The sequence below is a fragment of the Alosa alosa genome, chromosome 11 (assembly GCF_017589495.1).
Source record: "Alosa alosa isolate M-15738 ecotype Scorff River chromosome 11, AALO_Geno_1.1, whole genome shotgun sequence".
Taxonomy (NCBI): Eukaryota; Metazoa; Chordata; class Actinopteri; order Clupeiformes; family Clupeidae; genus Alosa; species Alosa alosa.
Window position 1 is genome coordinate 7,400,531 of NC_063199.1, and position 13,591 is coordinate 7,414,121.

The 13,591-nt window shown below is 46.1% G+C and overlaps 1 protein-coding gene across 1 annotated transcript in view; it reads left to right on the plus strand.

The window, feature by feature from the left end:
• Nucleotides 1-510: 510 nt before the first annotated feature.
• The window catches only part of pik3c2a (phosphatidylinositol-4-phosphate 3-kinase, catalytic subunit type 2 alpha), a 39,040-nt gene continuing 25,959 nt past the window's right edge, over nt 511-13,591 (plus strand). The window contains exons 1-3 of the mRNA XM_048256557.1: nt 511-596; nt 6,504-7,781; nt 13,451-13,551. Of these exons, the coding sequence (XP_048112514.1) occupies nt 6,585-7,781; nt 13,451-13,551 (1,298 nt within the window). The 5' untranslated portion in view covers nt 511-596; nt 6,504-6,584. The remainder of the gene's footprint in view (nt 597-6,503; nt 7,782-13,450; nt 13,552-13,591) is intronic.

Here is a 13,591-nt window from a genome sequence, read left to right on the forward strand (position 1 = left end):
ATTACAATAAAAGTAGGGTATACTTTCAATGTCTAAGCATGGATAAATAAACACCAAAATAAGCAGAATCATTTTACTATATAGGCCTATGCATGCAATCAGTTTTGTTAATTCATTCTTATTCTAAGTGGATATTTAGTCTACTGCTTTTTCTTACAACACAGTGACCGAACCGAACAGGCCTACCTTTCATTTAGCCTATCTTACTAATCTGTTTTATATCTGTGCGCGTATTATTCTGAAGAGCGTTAGAAACTACAGGCCTTAACGCTATATTTTCACAAAATCTAATTATGAAACCTCTGTTTACGCGTTCAGAAATTGGCATTTGCCTGCGTCCAGACTGCGCTTTTAACAGCCATAGACATACCGTTAACTGTGCAATTCCCAGTGTTCGCCACACAGCGGCCACAAACCACACATCACTTCAAACAGTGAATTCACAGACCACAAGATGCCGCTGTTTCCCTACGGTCCCTCTTGGCGACGCCAAGCGTAAACTTCACTGAACAGGAACTGACGTTGTATTCAGACTAGATAGACAAATTTTCCTACAGCAGAAAAATGGAGAGCAACAGAGAACGAACAGTTTGAAGGTTGGTGGCGATTTTTATTTGCCAAAGATGATTAGTTAACCAGTAAATGTATAGATTTGATGGTATATTTTTTATACCGTGGCGTAGACATGTGTATGGTATGTTCTCTATGTTGCTGGCTTACTTTGTTGGCAGGTCACTAAGTTGATGGTTGAAATGATATTTACTTGAAAGTTTGGGAACCAACTTACTTCTTGGGATTTCACTTTTGGAGTAACGTTAACTTATGTTACTTGTCACGGATTGATCAGCTGATTCTAAAAATCTAAACAATCTTTGACACTTTTTGGATAAAGTCTGATCCACCCAGCGTAGGCTATAATGTAACGTCAGTGTTTTTTACAACTAGTAGCCAGCTAGCAGCATCACGAATTTGCAGGCCAGTTATCTAATTGAATGGTAATTGTTTCCAAACCTAACTTTGTCAGGGTATTTGTTTTCTTTCCGTCAGCAAAATATTGCAACGAGGCGGCAGCTAGGCTACTATGTTACTTATTTTTGTTCTATCAGGTTTTGAGCTTAATGCATGGAGCGTTATAGAAATGCTAGCTATTTCAGTGTTGTCGTTTGACTAGACCTGGGATGGTGATGTGTCTGGGATTTCACCTGGCCCAAACATTAGTACCAACAGTTCTGACTATCTACATTTTGCAAAACAAAGACGGAAATGATGGAAGCTTGCTTGCTTGTCTTCATTGATGTCAATAGAATGGAGATGCGCTTGACACTGGCCTTTGCGCCTGATATGCTCAACATTCCAAAAGTAATCGCGCACTTAAATGACTGCTGTGCCAAACCCCATTGGTTGTACAGATGAATGAATACTTCAAAGGAAATAATACAGGCAACTTCAAGCATGACTTGCCAGTACGTGAAATACCTGTCCTGTGTCATGAAATTCACAGCCTATTTAGTTTTAGTCCAGGGAAAATAAATAAGGATCTAAGGACCTTCCATTTCATGTTTGTATTTAGGATCTGTCTGCATCTTGTTGCTTTTCAGACTAGCGAGGTGCTAGTCTACGTGGTGTGATATGCATTATGAACACTGGGAAGTGTGAACTTTGATTTGGGTTATCCTGCAGCCATTGTCAGTGGGTGTCTCCCTCTCTGCCTTTAGAAGTTGCTGATGTAAGCTGGCATACAGACTGGAGGAGCAGGTCTCACGTGTGTCTCTGTCTGTAGAGACACAAATCAGGCAGGGGAGTTTGTCCTACTCATAATTTGAGTTAGACTGATCTCCATTTCTGTGATCAAAATAATAATAATAGAAACTGAATGTGATGGCACTGGCCTATGATGTAGCTTTGGTCCTAAGATGGAGCTGGATCTGTCTCTCTATAAAGCCTTTTGCGTTATTGCATAGATGCTTTTTGTTTGTTCAATGAGCAGAGCCCAATTAGCTAGTAGCCTATGCACTGAAGACATGAGCTGCTGAACTCCTGCAGTATCAGAGGGTCCATCAGCAGATTCACAGAAAGTCTGTTCATGCAGGTTGAACAAGACCTGGTCTGTTCTTATGGATAAGCATTTGGCATATTTGTGTGGTGCAAAGTATAGAAAATACTTTAAGGCTAGTGTCTGGTGATGTTATTATGCCTCTATGGATGCAGACTGAATGAGTTGGTTTTCTGGTGGATACCAGATTAGATTGAAGAGCTTGGGTTTCTTAACAAGACTACAGGCAGCTTGTCAAATATTTGTGGGGATGCAGTCCGCTGTGGCTTCTCTGACGGATTTTTACAATTATGCCAGGTCGACTTAATATCATCCCTTTTGGTCTTGACATTCATGGATGATTGCAATTGGCAACATCTGTAATATCTGGCCGCACCATCCATGTTCTAGCCTGTCATGTCTGACAGTCTAATGCACACAGTCATACTAAATCCAAGTTTGTCAAGTCAAGGATAACGCAGGCAAGTAGATATTCTCGCCATCTTCAAGAGGATGCTCTTTAATGTTCTGCAGCTGACTGCAGACATTTGTGTGGCATTGGGATGAGAGATAAGCTAGAGATCTGAACTGTGCTGTGACCTGCACTCTCCGCCAGCTGTGTAGTCCACATTTCCCTGTCAACCTTGCTCAAGATGGAGGCACCTATAAATAAACCACAGACCCAGACTCCCAACTGGGAGAAATAGTGGGCAGCAGAATGGTGGTCCATACATCAAGAGATGGCAGTTATTTGCTATGTATTTTCTACATTATTAAGATGGTGGTAATTGTGGTTCCAAAGTCTTTTCCTAGTAATTTTGAGATTATATTTTTCAACTCCGCTATTGATACTGTGATCGAAGCCAGTTTCATGATGATGGTCTGTTATTGTTAAAGGCTGGCTATATGGAAGGCTATAAACATGTGAGCAGGTGGATAAACAGACCAATAGTGAAGTAGGGATTTTGTTTTATAACCTAGAGCGGTACTCTCACATCATTAAGTGTGTTGGTTACATCCGCGTCCTGTGAAAGTTTAAGCTCATTTCACTCATGGAAACATATGCCGATGGGATGCGCGTACTGTTCTTCTGCTGGGTAACATCCTCTTATTTGATTCCCACACCCACTAGTTTTTTCTTTTCTTATTCATAGGAAATCATGTCACCGTTGTGGCTACTTCCTAGAAGACCATCTCTGTAGACAGTTTTAGCAATGGTTCATACAACCAGGCTGAAGACTGAATGTCTGCATCTCTTATCCCCTAAGATTTATCATGGTTGACTGGCCTTATTATGCTGCACTGCTGCTACACAATCATACAAAGACACATAAAACAGAGATCCTCTTTCATTTACAAGTACAATGGCCAGCTACCCAGCATGGTTTCTCCGTGAAGACAGCAGTGAGAGGTTAGATAAGTCACGTGCTCTCCTGTATTTGCAGAGAAAGTGTCTTAGCCCAGCTATTGCAAGAGCTGTGATTACAGCTGTGTGACCCAAGTAAATGCACTGACAAGCTACAGTTCAGATTGAAGACCCAAGATGTAACACTAAGTGAAATAGAAATTAGTCATGATTTAACTTTGAGGCTTTGGAGAGTTAGACCTAGGCTAGTCTTCACCAGCCTACATACTGCCAATCCCCATAGAGCTATAGCCCTAAAGCATTCTGGGTAGTCACAGGTCCACAGAGACTGATATGTGACTAGGCTAGAGTTTGTAAAGCTGAATCCTTGATAATTAGGTGTGTGTGTGTGCGCGTGTGTGTGTGTGCGTGTGTGTGTGTGTGTGTGTGTGTGTGTGTGTGTGTGTGTGTGTGTGTGTGTGTGCATGCACATCTGTGTCTGTGTGTTTCTGTTGTGGTGTTGGGTTGTAGTACTAAGCATCAAGTGACGATGAAATACCATTGAGAGTTCTACATTCTCTATACTTTTCCTCTAGGTACAGTATATTTTGAAGTGAATAGCTTGGTGATGATAACAGTACAAACATAGGTGAAGGCCCTGTGTGTGACCCAGTTAGACATCCCTCTCTTAAGGGCTAAATTCTGGAGGACTTTGAACAGCAGTAGGAAGGTTGTTAAAATGTATGCAGTGGAGGAAGCATGCTGTAAATGCTGAGGTCTACGACCAGAATGGGAACAGGACAATACAGCATTAGGTCACATCATTGACTGACCCATTTAAGGCAGTATGGAACTGTAGTTTGTTTATTGTTTTTTTTGTGTAGGGCCTGTGTGTTGTTAAATCTGTCTAGTCAGGCAAGAATGTATTTGTCTTGCTCTCTGATTAAAACACTACCTCTACTAGCGCACTGATATTCAGAGGTAGCTATGGTAACAGCAGACTGGGGAGCCATTCGAGTTGTTTTCATGGACATAATTGTCATCAAAGTCAATTGAGAAGGCAACTAGACTAGCTTTATAGGTCTACATCTCCATGATCTCTTTTTGATACATTGAGCACCAAATCAGTGTTCCTTAGTCATGCCACCCTCCGGTACTGTCCTGAAAGTTTATGGTGAAGGCTATGATTTCCCTTCAGTTCGGCCCCTGGTCTTTAATTGGAGTTTCTCCTTTTGTGGCTGCAGCAGACAGCAACGGTGTGTCTGTGGGTCACTGGCATATCAAAGTTATCAGCACAGTCGAGGTAAACTGTGTGTGAAAATGGTAAAATGTGTGTATACACACACACATGTGCTTAATCAGCTGTCTTTTGCCACACTGTGGTTGTGGAGTTGTGATTACAGTTGAATTATCTGGCAGTGATGTGGCGGCTCATGTTGCAGTGAGTTGTTGTGTGACTTTGTAACCATGCCACTCCTGCCGCTAAAGCGCCTTTTGTTTACTTGACCTGTGTTCTTTAAATGAACAAAAAGCCTATAGCACTATGAGCAACTTGTCTGGTTCTTCTGCAGAACATAAAGAATTTTCTTTACTTTCTGGAATTCTTCTCCAGTTTCTCCACAATTTTTCTTTAAGGTGTTTATCTCGAGTGCCCCTGCCTGGCGAGCGGACTCATTTTGTGGCATGGCGGAGGCATGAATTCCTTGCTGATAAGGCTGCAGTGCCCCGCCTGTGTTCTCACTGCGCCAGGGAGACCAGATGGGGGGATGGGGGTGGCAGTGGCAGTGGCAGGGGCAGGGGCAGGGGTAGGGGTAGGGGTAGGGGTGGAGGTTGCATTCAGTAGGGGTGGCAGTCAGGTTTGGCTCTCGTGCCAAATTCCTCAGCACACAATGGCCCCTGCCTAGCCTGGTGGGTCACAAAAGGGAAAGGGAAGTTCAAGAAAAGCCTGAGATATGTGTGTGTCTGTGTGTGTGTGTGTCTGTGTGTGTGTGTGTGTGTGTGTGTGTGTCTGTGTGTGTCTGTGTGTGAGGGAAAGACAAGGGAAACAAAAATGGGCTTATTCAGAGTGGTGTTTTTCTCAGCTGTGCAACCATAGGAAAAGTAGAAAGAGTGCTGGATTACACAGTTTGTGTGTGTGAAAAAGTGAAAAGTGTGTGTGTGTTTGTTTCCCTCCATTAAAGGAACAGGCCAGTGCCTACCGATACCACATCAGCAGGGATGGTGATTGTTCTTATACACCTTACTAGTTCATGAAAAGTGGAGAGAATACCTGACACAGCACTGCAATAAATCCAGTTCTTATACAAATGGTTGCCCTCAATGTTGAGATGGTCTGCATTTTAGGGAATAGAAGCTTTGATCCCCTCCCCTGACTCTGGCCTTGTGAGGATGGGAGAGGCTGCTGTTGCTGCTGCATCTCTTGTCCTCTCCTTCTGGATGCATGCAGTCCATGCAGGTCTGAGCTGCTTAACTACAGGAAGAGAACTCTTGTCATTTTTTATTTATCCTTTTCTTCCTGTTTTGCTGTTGTAGGATTGATCGATTGATTGATTGATTGGCAGATTGAGTGAATGCAATGTAGCCTAGTTGATGTGGTTAGACTGTAATTCTCCACTGAACCTGGGCAGCCCTTGGTGGCTGCTGCTGGTTCTCCATCTCCCAGAAGAGGGCTGCTATGGATTTCCAGAGCTGGTCGGCCTTGATTGGTTTCGATTATTTTCCCCTGCATAGGCTTTTCCGCTCTCTCTCCACATGCTGAGTTCTGGACTCAGTAGCTTGGTGGTCAACTGTGTCGTTTATAGCCGTCTAAGAAAAGGCTAATTTGAAAATGTTTTTTCCCACAGTGGACAGTGTTTGCTTTGAGATGCAGAAATGCAAGTTTTGTCGTGTTGTTATGCAGGCCGAGGAATGTGTTTGTTATAGTCTATTAGGCTATGTTTTTAAAAAATGTCTCATCCTCTGGTTATTTTGCAGAATCCTCTGGTTGTTTTATATTGTATGTTATTGTAGTATTGATTGTTAGGCCGCTTTCTTCCAGGGTATCTTACACAGCCTGTTTTAAGGAACGCATTTTGACTTGTAGACATTCCTTTATCGATGATCTTTTTGTTCCTTCCTTGCCTCTAGCTGTCAGAAGTGTATTCCCTGTGCAGAGCCATCTTCACACCTGCTGCGTCTCCATGACTGAGGCACAGACCAGCTGACCCCATGGCCCAGATCTCCAGCGGCAACGGCCACCTTCCGGGCTCGCCCGGCATGATGCGGCCCCGGGGGGTTGTGGGTAAGGAGGAGGCCTTGCGTATGGAAGAGGAGGCCTTGGCCAAGCTGCAGCGCGAGAAACGCCACACGCTCCTCACTTCTGCGTCGTCATCATCGTCCTTATCATCCTTGTCCTCCAACAGACCCTCCGTAAAACCAGATGCCGCCGCTGCTATCGTAGCCTCGGGTCGTCCAGAGAAGGACCTCATCGTATTTCCGGAGGCGGAGGCAAAGAAGCGCGGCGAGAAGGACGCGCTCAAGAACATCGACGTGAACAAGCTGACCAACGAAGAGCTGGAGAAGATCCTGCTGGACACCACGTTCGACACCAACATGAACAGCAAGGTGACGCGGCCATCGTCTCTGCTGAACTGCAACCTGAGTGCCTCGTACCCTGGCGGGCACGCCTACAGCCCCGTCCCCTTCCAGCAGCATGTAGCCGGCTCCCCCTGGAGCTCCTCCATCTCCATCTCCTCCACCTCGTCCCTCTCCACCCCCACGCACCCCCAGGCGGCGGTGTTCCCCTCCGCGCCCTTCCCCAAGCCCGCCTGCCCCTTCCAGAACGGCTTCACGCCGCCCATGCCCGCCTACCTCCCCATGTCTGGCTACCAGCAGACGCCCTTCATGCCCTTCACGCCCATCCAGGCGCCTGTGGTCTTCCAGCCGCCCACCGTCTCCCCGGAAATGGCCAAGCTCTTCGACAAGATTACCAGCACCTCAGAGTACCTGAAGAACGAGCGGTCCTCCAGCATGGACCTGGACTCAGCCCCGCCCAAATCCCTGGAGCCGGCGCCGCCTCCGGCGCCCGTGGATCCCCCCAGCATCAGCCGCTTTGAGTGGCTGGACCTGGACCCTCTCACCATGCGCAAGGGGGAGCAGGAGGAGGAGGCGGTGGGGGCAGCGGCCCCTCCAGGCTCCTCGTGCCCCCCCAGGCCTGGGAGTGGTGGGGAGGGCGGTGCAGCTAGGGACCCCTGGGACGCCGTGCTGCTGGATGAGCCAGAGGCTGGAGCCGGCGCCAGCAGCACACCTGACCAGGTGAAGGCACCACAAACCTCCACTGTTCGCCGGGCCTCGACGGGAATGGCCGTCACCAGAAGCCACTCCCTCAACATCCCAGCAACCTCATCCAATCACCATAACAACCAGGTAAGGGCTGGCATTGATACAGCAACCAGAAACATTACCCAGAAATAATTATCTATAATATAGATATTATATTTTTCTTGTCCAATATGAACCATATCCATTAGAGGGGAGGAACTTGGCATACTGACTCACTACAGCCTGTAGTTGTAGCCAAAGCTAAGAGCTCAGCATTTCTGTGCTGATGGGAATGTATTACACAGCCAAAATATTGAGTAAGAAAAGATTTATGTCATTATTTCAAAGTGGTGTCAAATCAGTGTTTCATAGTTTGAAAAATGTGTGTCTATTAGTCAGACACTGAAGATGAAGGGTAGAAATCAGGCAGGACGTCATTTCACTTAGTCAGGGCTGAAATGACACCTCATAAAGAATTCCCTGGGCTTTGCCAAAATAGCTGTGTGTTTTATTTTCATAATGAAACACTACTACAGTAGACGACTAAATCCACTCTACTTTCTGAACCAGACCTGAGACCTTTACAAATCTTCCTCTCATTTCCTTAATGACTGACTAGCTTCACATTCTTGATCCAAGAAAAAGTTTGGTAATGCAACCCTGTTCTGCTGCAAGTCTGTTAAAGTGTTGTTTTTTAGGAATGTTCGAGTTTTTGTCCATTTGTGGAAGTTTTGGTCCGTGTAGAGTCCATTCTCCCATGCCAACCTGGCACAATAAAGCACCGATTTTTGAAGTCTTATTTCCTCTTGAAGAGAACAAAGGGGACTCCATTATTTCAAACCTCCACCATTTTATCTGACGTTTGCCTTTGACTGGCCTGTGTTTGAGTTAGAAAGAGGATTTCCTCAGCACAATCTGAATTAGTAAGACTACTCAGTCCTGTGTGTGTGTGTGTGTGTGTGTGTGTGTGTGTGTGTGTGTGTGTGTGTGTGTATGTGTGTGTCTTCCCAGAAAGTCTGCTTCCTGCCTCATTGTGTAGCTTGGTGTCTCAACTGGACAATCGACCGCTGTCACACATTTCCCACAGAAAGCAGGGGACTGCCTGTTCGGGTTGGCCCTCCTTCTAGAGTTTTCTATGGTGGCTGGGAGCTCTAGCAGCATAGTATGAAGCTACTATATAGGCAACTTCCCGTAACTGATGAGCTTCTTTGAAATGGTCATGGATTGTTTTGGTCCATGGCTTTGTATGTCCAGTTTTATTTAATGGCCTCTCTGTGACTGTGATTTAGATAAGGTCAAATGTAGCCTAACAGCATGCACTCATTTATAAATCTGAGGCTGCCTTATGTTGGGTCATCTGTGCTGTTTTATGTGTCACGGAGTTAAATCATTTTCCAGGACGCTCAGTCTTCTGAGTTATTTTTCTGTGTTTTCTGTTACAATGAGGACATACAGGACATGGAACAAAAACAGGTTCAGACCATACGAGATCATACGATAAACCTGGAGCCCCTCACAGTCACCCGAGCAGTTACACACACACACGAGAGAGAGAGAGAGAGACTTTCCCCTGGAGGTGTAGAATTGTTCAAAAACTGATATGCTACCTCAGTGTCCTTGGCTGACCCAGTCACACAGCTCCGGGCTGACGCTTATCACCAGTCTGTGGCATGACTTGAAAGTAGAAAGTCTTCTGTGTGTTTAAGATGTTGGAGGAAAGGAGAGCGATTTCAAGGGAATTTGAAAGCTAGGCTATTTCTGCATATTTATGGGAAGGGGAATGTGTATTTTACGGGGGGCAGCCGTGGCCCACTGGTTAGCACTCTAGACTTGTAACCGGAGGGTTGCCGGTTCGAGCCCCGACCAGTGGGCCGCGGCTGAAGTGCCCTTGAGCAAGGCACCTAACTCCTCACTGCTCCCCGAGCGCCGCCGTTGTTGCAGGCAGCTCACTGCGCCGTGATTACTGTGTGCTTCACCTCACTGTGTGTTCACTGTGTGCTGTTTGTGTTTCACTAATTCACCGATTGGGTTAAATGCAGAGACCAAATTTCCCCTCACGGGATCAAAAAAGTATATAATATATACTTATACTTATACTTGCCTCTCCTCTGTCTCTGAGGTGTAGGCCTAGTCCATGTGGCCCTGGAAAAAAAGTGTTGTCGGAGTTTGTTGTGTGTGTGTGTGTGTGTTGTCTGAGGGTGAAGTGCAGGCCTGAGCTGCTCCCTCTGTCCTGCATTGTCTCATCTGATACGCCGGTCAGTCAGTTCCGCCTGCTCTTCGTTGTCATGGCAGCCTTGTATCCTAGCAGGCCTTATGTCTCGCTACCGCGCTAGCATCAGGTTACGCCTGCAGTGGGGTCACCTGATACCCCAACGTCATGGAGACACTTTCCTCAAGTTTGTGTGTGTGTGTGTGTGTGTGTGTGTGTGTGTGTGTGTGTGAGAGATATGTGCCTGTGTAGACATGCAAACATGTGAGTGTATGAGGGTGTATGTGAGGTGTATGCGAGATGCACTTGTAGGTCATCCTTGTGTGTGTGTCTGTTCCTGTGCCTGTTTGTGTGTGTGTGTGTGTGAGTGAGCGTGTCTGTCTTTGTTTATTTGTATCTTGGTTGATGTATGTCTGTGTGTGTGGTTATCTGGCTGTGTCAGTTTTGTCACCGTGGCCAGGATTAGCTGTGTAAAATAGGCCCGCTGTTGACAGAGCGTCATGCATCAACGGCTGAAAGTCACGGCTAATGTTTCAGCTGCTCCTCTGCTCTCTGATAAAGAGGAAGAGAGAGTGTGAGGGATCTCTCTGTCCAAGCAGAAAATGTCAGATTTCCGACACCACAAATAAAGTACAACTAACTAACTTCATTTAACTTATATACATCTGCAAACACAAGTCACTCATGCTGCTAGTCAATAGTGAGGGGAACTGCTTTTTCCTTAATGACTAGAAGCCCTTTTAGTCCATTAGTTGTAACCTTAGTGCCAACTCTAACCTCTGTCCAAATCCTCGCCCAAACCTATACTCTATGCCCCTTTTCTAAAGCTGACACTATGAGGCTGGAAACTGTGATAATTTGTCTGAGCACCGCTTGCCAGTGAATGAGGTGTCGGACAATTATGCCTTGTAATTGTAAAAGGCAATGTGCCTGAACTTGAACCCTGTAATATGCCTGAACTTGAATCCCAGAAGTCGTTAGCATGCAGACTAAATACATGACATCAGTGCATTCCTCAGTAGGCCTGAAGACTACTGTAACTGAGGAGTCATCATGGTGCCAGTGTGTGTGCCTGTGTGTGCCGCTGTGTGTGACTGTGTGTCTGTGACTGTCGGTCTGTGTTTGTCTATGGGTGTGTCAGTAACTGTTTGTCAATATGTGTATGCTTGTCTGTCTTTGTATGTGTGTCTTTATATCTGTGACTGACTGTGTGTCTGTCTAGGTATGTATCAATGTGTATGAGAAGGAGGGACTGCTATTTCACCATCTTTTCAGGTTCCACATATAATGTAAAACACCACTGGCTTTTGACTTCAGCAGTGTAGTTCAGTAGTGAGACGCCCTTAATGATATTCAAACACAGCTCTTCAGCCATTGGCTTCCTTCCCTATGCCCCTCTGTAGTTCCCATTATTGATGAGGTTTCTGTGGGGTAGCTGGCTGGGATGTGACGTGCTTTGGCCCACAACTTCATATGCCCACAGGCACGACTTCCTCTGTCCCATTTTAGTAGCAGCATTCAAGTAATGCAAGTTACAGCATTAACACATGTAACTTTTAGGTGCTTGAACACTGCCCAGACAATGTCTAACAAACCTTAACATTAGACTGTTCAGGAAGCCAACTTTCTGATGAATAATGACCGTAGAAACATGTTAAACTCATTGAACCCCATCCAAAAGAGCCCAACAAATGCACACAAACGGCACACACTGACCCAACTCTTGGTGTTTGTTAGTGTTTGTTGGCATTTTTGGGGGGCTGGGGTGCAAGCACCTTAAGAAGTAGCCTAAAGAGTTTGGAGGTTGCACATTTATGTCATCATTTCTTTGGTCAAGCAGTCATTTTGAATTCAAGCATCTCAGCATAATGATAGCAAGCCAGTTTGCCATGAACTGATATGATTCTTAAGAGGCACGTGAACAGGTAGGCGGTAATTGTTCTTTTATGGCCCAGAGCCACTCTGTAAAGGGCGAGGTATTAGACCTACTTCTGGATTGCTCTTTCAAATGACAACAACAGTCTTCAAGATTGTGATTACGCAAATAGCAGCACATTGTTGCACACAGTGGAGCATAGGTCGAGGCCCTCTGTGATCTGCGGACTGCACGCTCTTCTTCTTGGCCTCCAGCCAGCGGGCTCTCGGGCGCTCAGCTTCTGTTGTTGTCGTAGAGAATGCAGTTTTATGTAGGGCAGCCGCGAGCGCACTGGAAAGGAGAAACGGATGAATAATTTCTGAATGTGGCGAGTCACATGACCGCTCTTCTCCGCTTCTCTGCGCGCACTCTTACCCCACCGTCTGGGTCTGTGTCGTGTGAGGAAGTCAGACACGACAGGCTTTCTCATGAGTGCGTACATGCGTGTGTGTGTGTGTGTGTGTGTGTGTGTGTGTGTGTGTGTGTGTGTGTGCTTGTGCTTGTGCCTGAGTGTGTGTGCTTGTGCCTGAGTGTTTGAGCATACTGTAATTGTGCCGTGGTAGTCCTGCACAAAGGCATGCCTACTGCCAACTTACCAGACCTGCATGCCCACTCCAGACTTCTGCTGCCAGTTTTGGGTTTGAGTCATCGTCGTGTAAATACCACTACGCCTGCTGCGTGACTTGTGTTGTTTACCAAAGCTAAAGTAAACAAGAGCTGCACCAGGGCAGGGAGGCTCATGAAGGGCCCAGATGGTAGCTGGTTCTGGAGTGAATCCAGACCTGATCTGGCACGGAGATGCACCGGGTCAGGGTCGGATCCATTACAGTAGCAGCTGATTATGGGATCTGGGCTTTGATTTAATTCTGCAGAGAGCTAGTTATTCTCTCTGAGTGTCTGGTTGGTAATATGAGGGTTTGAGGATGTCAGCTAGGGTGAAATCATAGTGAATGCAGAAGAACTGATGATTCATTTCAGTAGTTTTTTTTCTGATCTCACTTTCTCTCTCTCTCTCTCACACACACACACATAAAGCTTTCATTAAAGATACAGACACAGACAGACACAGGAAGACCCACAGACAGACAGACATGCAAAGAGAAGTTGATGTCATTTGCACCTTTGCAGATCTCATGACTGATTCTGTGCAAAATGTTCCTCAAAAGTAGATGAAGGAAACATTTCACTGGCTTACACAAAATAACAGTCTTTCCCAACTCCCAGCCTCAGACACCGTTTTCCTCCTCAGGAAGCTCTGACATTCCCGACATTCCGATCATTCCCCCTCCTGTCTAGGAGGAGCCGCAAGATCCCCGCCTCAGACTCCGCACCCCAGTGCCGATGTCATCATCGGAGGCATCAGCATGACTCCGCACTTCCCTGACAATTTCCCGAAAGGAGGCGAAAGTCGTTTCCTACTAACAGGAAGCCTAAGTGGAACAAGCAGTGTCCAGTCAGCTCCTCTTCACTGTTCTCTGTAAACTCACTCGTGTGTGTGTGTGTGTGTGTGTGTGTGTGTGTGTGTGTGTGTGTGTGTGTGTGTGTGTGTGTGTGTGTGTGTGTGTGTGTGTGTGTGTGTGTGTGTGTGTGTGTGTGTGTGTCTCTGTCTCTGTCTCTGTCTCTGTCTCTGTCTCTGTCTCTGTCTTTCAGCTCAATAAGGGAAGTACAAAAGTGCTCACCAAGTACCCCACCCTTCTGGACAAGGAGGCCCAGAACCTAGAAGTTGTAGCCTTCTGTGAAGACATTGCAATGTAAGCTATTTTGTGGTGTCTGTGTGTGATTGTGGGTGTG